This window comes from Vanellus vanellus, assembly GCF_965231255.1.
Source record: "Vanellus vanellus genome assembly, chromosome: 4".
In the NCBI taxonomy this organism is placed as follows: domain Eukaryota; kingdom Metazoa; phylum Chordata; class Aves; order Charadriiformes; family Charadriidae; genus Vanellus; species Vanellus vanellus.
This window is the reverse complement of record NC_138909.1, coordinates 49,693,038-49,702,477: the sequence shown is the minus strand read 5'-3', so window position 1 is coordinate 49,702,477 and position 9,440 is coordinate 49,693,038. Positions and strand designations below refer to the sequence as shown.

Genomic DNA, 9,440 nt, shown 5'->3' with positions numbered 1-9,440 from the left:
GTGCAACATCAAACTGTGGGTGCTTTACAAGCTAAACTAAGTGAAATTCCTACACCAGAATAAAGTAATTAGTGTAAATTGGTTCCCTTAGTTAAAAATCAGAAAATGTCTGCAGTGATGGCAGCAGACGGACATGAGATGAGTCCATGCCAGAAGCTAGTTGCACTGGTTTGATGTACTGGCTGTGTGGATTGCTCCAACTGATCAAGTGGTTTCCAGGGGTGGGGATCCACCTTTGCTCACCTTCAGGGTGAGCTGGGGGCTCTGATGCCCTTCAGCATCTGCCTTTCAGCTTAGACAGGTGCTTAATCAATTTTGCACTGAGCAAAAAAGGAATAGTCCATGGATCAGCTGCCAGTGGGCAGCCAATGGAGCTAAGGAAAAGTCTAAAGGCAATGGTTGGATTTCTAGATAAAAACAGGTCTTTGTTGTCTGCCCATCTATGTCAAAATGAAACTGGTTTGTTCCAGACCTTCAGTGGCAGCCAAGAGGCAAAAAGGAATGGTTTGTTCAAGAATCCCCTGGCTGCTTCTCAGCAGAGTAGCAAGAAAAAAAAAACTAGGGCTTTTCCTCTTTGACATTTCTCAGTTATTTTGATGATGTTTCTCCAGATCTAAGACGAGTTGACTGGAGACCAACATTTGCCCTTTAGGCGCGGCTGAGCTAAGCCCTTCCATTTATCCATGAGGTGCCCATCTGATGTTCTGTGTGACAACTCGTATTGGTTCAGTTCTCAGCATGAGGTTCAATGTTAACCTGTAACATGAAAACCTTCCCTGGGGAGAGAGGAGTCATGGGAGAGATGCACGTGAGGACACATTGGTCCTTTAGTGGCCCATGTTGGTGTTGCAGGAGGAAGTGGAGAAGCACTTGTGGTGTTTTCCTAACATCCTGATCAGCTTTGAGCGGTTGTAAGAACATCACCCTGGCTAGGTATATCACACTGGCCATATACCCATTTCCCAGCGATGATTCCCAGTCGTCATCTAAGCACAGAGCTTGGAAAAGGCAGCTAAGAAGGAAGAGTATCCTCTCCTGTGTGTGTCAGAAAACCGCATCTCCATCCAGCCTGCAGCACCAAGTGAGAGCACAGGAAATGACTTTGGTGCTCTTTCTGTGTCTACACTGTGAACAACCAGTGCCCATCTCCTGCCAGGAGAGAAAACCTGTATTTCACCCTGGAAGGAGAGTTCAATTCCAGTTCAATCTAATTTATCAGGCGCGGTTTGGGGCAAAACACACACTGGACACCTGCAGGCTGTCCAGGACCCTCCTGCTGGTGGGAAGGGATGGGGAGGAGATGAGAATGGGGTGGACAGAGCCTGTAGGGCTGGATCCTGTTGCAGAGGTGTGAGGATGGGGATGACAGTTGGGACACTTGAACTGCCCCCATGCTGGTTGCTTTCCCAAGGCCACTTCCTAGGCAAGATCACTGACATTCCCTTGAGCCCACCTAAACCTCCCCATCCTTTGGCCCTGCCAGTCACCTTGTGGTCACTTTGGCTATGTTTGTAAGTAAATGGACCAGAGCCCTTTCCCTGTCCAGTGCTCCTCCATCTACCCAGCCAGGGCAGTCGTGGATGCACGACCCCCCAGGACAGCTCCAGCAGGATGCTGGCACCCGTTCCCAGGAAGGGGCTGGAAGAGGGCTCATAAGCATGAAACACATCTCAGAGGGTCACTTGATGGGTTTATAGAGCCTGCGCCCTAGTCTGGCTCTATTCACCGACACCAGCACAGCCTTGGCTCAGCCTGTTGCCCAATTCCTACCAGGGTTTGCTTGAGTTTTGGAGGCTTCCATCTCTTTATAGCAACAGTGAAGAGGCTGATAATAATGAAGAGGCCTTTAATACAAATTTTAGTTTAATGGACACATTTTACACAGTAAAATGATTGCCGTGTGCAGAGTCTCTAGATTCTCTTGCTGATTCTCTTGTAGGTGAGGTCTCCCATGGTCATTGTCTGAAATGCAAATGGAAAGCATTAGCTTTTCATGGCACTCAGCTACAAACTCTACTTGGAAAGGATCTGGTCTTGCAGATCAAAACAGGACTGGTTCTCAGTCTGTCTCCTATAAACTAAATTATTAAAGCTTTGGATGTCTTCATGAATACTCCAAAGTAGGTAGGGATAATCTGGCATCCCTCTACTGGTGTCAGTCTGCTGCACCTCTCTTTAAAACCGCCAGGCCCAGCCACAAACATATACTGTGTGGGTGAGAACATGTTCTCATTGCATGAAACTTTGATCAAAAATGCCTATTGGAGTCCTAAAGAGTAATTTTTGGATCAGACTATACTGAAAAACTGCCTTCAGTTCCTGGCCATCTGACCAGATTTGGCTACAGAGCCTGAGTGCAAGCATGTGCTCATCTCCAGCACCTCTCTAAGGTTCACAGCATCTCTGTAGGCTTTATAGGGCCAGAACCCTGAAGGCAGTTGTAGGCGTCGTAACTCTGGCCATTTCCCCTCTCTTCTACACTTACATGGGTGATGGTGTCTCCATTGAGTTCGGTGACGGATTTCAGCCCTTTCAGGTTTGCAACCAGTTTGTTGTTACCTTCCATCTGAACAATAGCCTGGTAGGAGGAGACAGAGACATTCATGTTATTGCTGGAGACCATCTCAACCCCTGCATTTTGTTTTTCCCCTTCTGTACTGCGTTGCCACCATCCCCTCTGCAAGCTCTTTGGAGCAAGCTGTTCCCCTGTTGATTTTGGCTTTCCTGGGAGGAGGAGGAAAAAGCATTGTGCTGGTGGTCACTCCATCACAACAAGGGTATCATTGTTTACTTTGTCCTCTACAGGGATGTGATTTTGCTGCTGTACCTACCTCTCTCCCCTTCAAATTGAGACTCACTCACAGCTCCTGCACTGTTAGATGCCAGAGCAGGGATCCTTGGCACCTCTTGGCATCACACCAACACATGAGTTTTCATAGAATCATAGAATGGTTAGAGTTGGAAGGGACCTTAAAGATCATCTAGTTCCAAACCCTCTGCCATGGGCCGGGACACTTTCCATTAGACGATGTTGCTCAAAGCCCTGTCCAGCCTGGCCTTAAACACTTCCAGGGATGGTGCAGGGATGGGGAGTTTTGGAAGAGAAGGAAGGCTCTTCACCCTGCAAATGCTGGTATCTCCGTGCAGCCATGATGCTCCTTGGGGCAGCTCCTCATGCAACACCCAGACCAAGAGGAGCTGCATGCCTCCAGGAAGAGGACTGCAGAGCTATCTGAGCTGGGCCCAGGGCATGCCATGTTGTCTCCTCTCCACCACCCTCATATTGCACATTTCTGCAGCAACCTCCTTTGGGCTGGGGTAATGGGGAGCTGAGTGACAATGTGAGGCTGAAGGGAGTCTTGGTCAAGGTGGGAAACTATTTAAGGAGCTTTCAGAAACTCAGTCATGGCTGGAGAGCTCTCAGAGGGACAGGCACATCTGCTGAATCTCTGCCCCGCAGGAGCTGCACATCTAAAAAGGCTACAGACAACACCAGCACCCCCAGGGCAGCTCTCACTGTTCATTGAAATTACTCAAATAATTAACCCAGAAAGAAAAATTCTGTTCATCTGTCTGTCCAGCTGTAAGACATGTTCATCTGCCCTTGAGTTGCTGATTTACAGAGAGTAAAACTCTTCTAATAACCATTTCCCCCTAGTTTAAGCACAAGGGACTTCAGTGATGCTGGAAATCGTGATACAGCCGGTATGAATCTCAGAGCCCAATTCACTGGGGCATTTCTTTGGTGATCATCCCTCCTGCTTTCAAAAGTCCCTGTAATATCATCTTCTCCTGAGGTAGAGGTGAGAGACAATATTTGTCGCTGACGCTGTCTTGACATTTTATGAACCATTGGAAACTAATGTCCAGGAATGGGAGCTGACCCAATTTCAAGGGTGATAAATCCTCGCCTTGCCAAATCATCTCACCCAGTGTAAACAGAAGCAGTGGAAAACGCAAGTAGAGAAGCTAACAGCCATGGGACTTAAAAGGAGAGATTTATTGGTTTATGATTCGTTGGCTGACTTTCCTGCGCTACCTTTAAGTCAACAAGACGAAAGTTGCAACATGACAGAAAGTCAACCCTTTTCCACCTCAAATCTTTCAGATCTTTTGCTGTCAGAAAAATTTACCTAAGCATCTCTATCCTCCTTTTCCAAATGGGCTATTAAAACACTGGCTTCCAGTGTTTTCCAAACTGTCTATTAAAATAGCTTTAGAAATGCAAGGCTTTATCTGCAGAAGTGTTGGTTGGGAAGCTTGTTTTGTAAAAGTGAAGAGGGGAGGTGGGAACTGAGTTTCTCAGCAACACGACTCAGAAATGAACTGTCATTTTCAGACATGTGCCCCTGAGAGACTTGCTGAGGACCTGCAGGGAGCAGGGCAGTGGGTGTCGCATCTACAGACTTAGTTTCAGCAATTAGCCCCTTCCCATTGTATTAAAACATGCATGCAAATAGTGAGAGACAGAACCAGGCTGGGGAATTACCCAGGTCTTTGTCCTGTGTCAGCTTTAACATCTGGTCCCATTTGGCCCAAGTGCAGGGGGGATGGCTAGAAAGGAAATTTAATGTCCCTGGGCCTCTGCAGCCCTGGCAGAAGAGGAGCTGATCACTGACCTTGACTTTCTCTCCAGTCAGCAGCTCCATCTCGCACTCCTCCCCAACAGTGAACTCGTTGTGCAGCACTTTGGGGCCAGTGGTCACGGTAATCTTGAACTTTTTCCCATCCTGCACGATTTCCGAGATGCTCTTGATGTCCTTGCCCTTCTGGATCTGGTCATCAGGAAGCCCTGCCCAGGAACAAGAGACGTTAGGTGGACCTTGGAGCCATCGGTGGGTAGATTGCTGCTGCCAAATGAACACGGTGGGATTTGGGGACCCACAGCTGGTAGGATTTCTATTCTAGTGTGGAAAAGCCTAACAAAGATGATGGTTCCCCAAGGACCACATGGCCCTGAGTATCCTGGGGAGGAAGAACAACAAATGCTATCATCCTGGGTTTGTGCGGGAACTAGACTTCTCCATTGTCCCACTGACTTGGCTGGGAGCAGAACAGCTACCTCCTTGGCCAAGCATCAGAGGGAAGGAAGAAACCCTGTTTTCCTTCCTTCACTGAGAGGCAAGCAGAGAAAATGGAATAATCAAAACACAAGGAGGGAACCAGTGTTTTTTTACAAGATTCAGGGTCCCTCAGAACTAGCTCACTAAAGTCTTTTCTCAAAGCCTGAAGCTGACCTGGCAGCAGAAGTAATGCAAAGCCCTGAATCCCTGCAGGAGCACATTCCCTGGCACAGACACTGGTGGAAATCTAGCTACCCACATTCATCATTAAGCATTTAAACAACCCAGTTACTATTTTCCTGATGAATGGTGGAATCTGGGCCTTTGCAGCATCACTGAGCAGCAGCACGGTAGGCTGAGCAATGTCCTGCTCGCCCTTAAATTTCACAGCCTGAGGGGGCAGATCTTCAGTTGCCCTAAGCCACCAAGGTCCTGCTGGCTTAGCACGCATGTGCAGCAGTGCTGTGCTGGTCCATGGCTGCAGGGACTGCTGGGATCGTTTTCCTTGAAGCCATATAATTTCACCCAGCATCTCTTGACGTCCAGCCACCAGCCAGAGAGATGCTTTCTATTCTATTTTGAGATCACATCACCATGCACATGCATTTAAAAACCACACAAAAATACAACTGCAAGATGATAGACAGAAATAGGAAATCTGAGAGATATTTTCATCATCATCAGCAGCAGCACATCAGCACAGTTGGACTCCCAAATATTAGTGAGATCTGCGGAGGCAAAGCAGCACACAGTGCATGCAGGCACTTACCGAGGGCTTTCATAAAAGTCTCAAAATTTTCCTGGGACTGGAGTTCATACTTTCCACTGAAGCTCATGATGGAAAGGTTCTCTGTGCTCCCAACACAAGAGAAGGTGCCTTGCTAGTGAGCAGAGCTTGGTTTTATAAGGCCCTTTTGCCCTAAAAGTTGGTCAGAGGTAAAATGATGTAATTCTTTTATGGCCGTGTTCAAACATTAACATAAAACTGGGCAATGTTCAGTGATAAATTGCTCTACATTTTACGGACCTCGATTTACAACGTGGGGGCAGGGAAAATCCCATAAACCCATTTTATGGAGGTAGCAACGTGGCATCCATAAACAAATTATAAAAAAAAATAATTGTGCAAAGAGATTAATTATCAGAGGAACAAGCCAAATCATCTAATGAGCTTGCAGTCTGGAAGTGCACATCTGGAAGAGGAGAAAATAGTGAAAGATTATGGTGTCCCCTGGAGTCACAAAATCATCATCGTCCCCTAAGGCAAAAACACAACTCACAATCAAATCCTGGGCTTGAACTGTCCCATCCTGAAGACTGCAGTTTAATTCAGACTCCATCACTATGGCCTTATCTCCAGAAAGGGGTTTTGTGTGGATAGATGAACTGGTGCCATTAGTGATCACCCAAGGCTATTGCCAGCAGCCACTGCTAAAACCCCCTTTCCTCTCCTTTCCCCAGAGGAGCCACAGTCACTCATGTACAGTCAGAGCATCCCAGCCCTCTGAGCTGCATTTCTCCCAAATGCTCCATCAGAAGTAGGGCCAGCAGCGGCCTCCAAGCTGATCCCGATTCCTTCCTCCAGTGGAGGACTTGGGGCTGGTCTCCAGTCCCAGTATGATCCCCATGGCTGAGCATCCGAGGTTGCTGCACAGCGTCTGAGCATCCATCTTCTGGGTCTGGATTCCCAGGCTCAGCTTCTTACTACCATCTCATCCTCTGCCCCAGCGGATTCCTCTTTCCTCTCAAAGTCACCATCTGAGGGTTTTCCTCCCTTTTCACTCACATGCCTTCTCCTCTGCAATTCTTCCATTCTGCCTTCTCATAGCATCTTTGGCTTTTTTTAAAGTGGAAACACGGATAAGCGTGAAAAAAATCTGTCTCCTTCCAATTTGGAGATGCTGCCAGAGTCCTCTGCAGCTGCTCACCTCCACTCTCTGCACTGCAGTGGTGAACAGTGACGCTAGCCAGGCTAGATACAGCTTCAGTTTCTGGTTAATTAGTACAGGCAGTGTCTGCTGGTGGGGCGGGCGGTGGGTGAGTCCATGGTGGAGATCATCCTCCGTGCTGCAGCAGGGGCTTGGAGGGTTCAGAGAGTGCTCATGGGGGGTTGATTCAGCAATTTCTCCAAATAGCTTTTCAGCTTTTTTTCGTTTTTATCCCCTGCTTCCCACCAGGGATGATGTCACCTTATGAATGGCATTTCATTTTTTCCCCTGCCCTGGGTGAATACCCCGGGGTCACGTGGAGCTATGCTGCCACATGTCCCATTTCAGTGTCTTCTTCATGGGGACAGTGGTGACTGACCTCTCTGGTCAGGTTCTGGCAGCAGCCGCAGCTGGCAGCTCCCTGTGTCCCACCAGGCAATGTCCTCCAGCAATAGGCCACCTGGAAGCACGAGTGCCTCCCACACATTCACGCCCTGGACCTCTGGCTGCTCATCCAGGCAATTCGGGTCCCCTCTCTTTGCATGATGGGGAGAGAGATTCAGACTTGAAAAAACACCTGAATATTTTTCTATCATCTGACTCACTTCGGAGCCCAGCACTCCCGATGCATTGTGGGGTGATCACCACCAGAAAGCTCCAGCTCTGCACAGCTCATTTTTCCCCCACCATCACCAACCGGAGCAGCCTGGAGTTGTGTTTTTCATTCATTTTTCAGTGAGATGCACTCCCAGACTGGCCATATCTGACCACATCCCACTGCCAGGGTGGATGCCCAGTTCTCATCTATTTCCTTGTGCAGGCTAGGGAGAAGTGGTGGCCACTAATTCAGTAGGGAGAGACCTTTCTCAGGTAACCCCAGCCATGTGCAGTGCAATGACTACCTCTGAGCTAATGTCTAGATGAGCAGAATGAGAGAAATAGGAGAAATGCATCATGAGTAGTGTCCCAGGGCTTCCTATCTCCCTCCAGCCTATCCAAAAGAAGCCTACATGACTAGGGCATTTGTAAGTATTTCATATTAGCCAAGATGAATCCAATATTAGGTGCTTGAAAGAGCGCCTGGTATTTTCCCTGACAGCCCATCTCAGCCACTGCAGGCTTCCCAGGCCCACAATCTCCCTGGGACACCCGTGCCACCTTGAAAGGAGATACAACCACCAAGCTAATGAGACCTGAGCCTAAGATAGGATTCAAAAAAGCCCACTGGGTTTTGTCGCACAAACTATTAAATGCTTATTATGCCTAATCTGAGCAGCTGAACCACCAGAAATTGGGTGAGAACTTCCCCTGGGCAGGCCAGGCTCCTAAGGTCTGGATGTTGCCCACCAAATGTAAAAAGGATAATATAATTGTTCAGGACTCTCTTGGTAGCTGGCAGAAATGGGCAACTCATGAGAGAATTCACCCCACTTGAAACCCAAGTTGTTTTCTGCAGGTATCCTCTCCTCTTCTTACTTACTGTGGAGAGATATAATATGTCTATGCTCCCAGCTTCAATGCATTGGATAAATGTGAACTCTGGATCACTGCTGGCAGGTTTGGAAATGCAACCAACTGATTATCAATTATTAAAATAAAAACTCTGTTTTGTCTGCAAATATTCTGCTGGACTGATGTTCTTATATTTCCCATAGTAAAGAAATGCAGAAATTCTTATACAAAAAAGAAGAAATCCTTACTGAATTAAATTTGGCCAGGGTAATTATTATCTAGCCAGGCCTGCTGAGCAAACGCCAGGTGAGATAAACTTAATCTCAATAGCAAAGTTCAGAATACTTTTACATCTCCCCACCAGAATACAGGGTCTCTTAAAACATAACATCACTTTAACTTTCCATGGTCAAGAAAATGCACCTGAGTTTCATTAACACAAGGCTGCATCAGTTGACCATTTGATTAAAACCAAATCCATACCCTAGAACCTGGACCTCGATTGTAGAAAGAGAAAATTCATGGATCATTTTCAAAAATTATTGAGGAGGCTGCTTCTTGTGGGAAGCCAGCAGGTACTTCCATGTTTAAGTTGCTCAGAAAATAAAGCACAGGGTCTTAGAAGCTTGTCAGGAAAAAAAGGACACAAGTGTCTCATTTCTGCTTTTCGCACCTGAATCAAAGATATCGACATGAACAATTTCTCAACTTCCTCCTAGCCATGGAGGTATCCGAAAGCTCTGTGTCCCAAGGTGATGAATGGGAGAAAAGCCAGTTGGGAGGGACCTCTCAAGGTCTGTGGTTCAACCTCCTGCTCAAAGCAATAACACCACGAGCACCAGATCAGCTCAGGCATGGCTTTGGCCAAATCTCAAACCCCACCCCTTCTGCTTCTCTGTGTACCCATCTTGGGTCTGCAGCACCCACCTCTTGAAGAAGAGGTGCTCAACCCAAATGTCCCAAAGTGCAATTTGTGGCTGATGCCTCATGTTATAAC

The 9,440-nt window shown here is 47.4% G+C and overlaps 1 protein-coding gene across 1 annotated transcript; it reads right to left on the bottom strand.

The window, feature by feature from the left end:
* Positions 1–1,911: 1,911 nt before the first annotated feature.
* FABP1 (fatty acid binding protein 1) lies at positions 1,912–5,899 on the bottom strand (the record flags this gene model as incomplete). The annotated part of the gene is made up of 4 exons (XM_082482525.1): positions 1,912–1,962; positions 2,486–2,578; positions 4,620–4,792; positions 5,833–5,899. 4 exons carry the CDS (start codon positions 5,897–5,899, stop codon positions 1,912–1,914), a joined length of 384 nt encoding a protein of 127 aa, XP_082338651.1.
* Between the last annotated feature and the right edge of the window lie 3,541 nt (positions 5,900–9,440).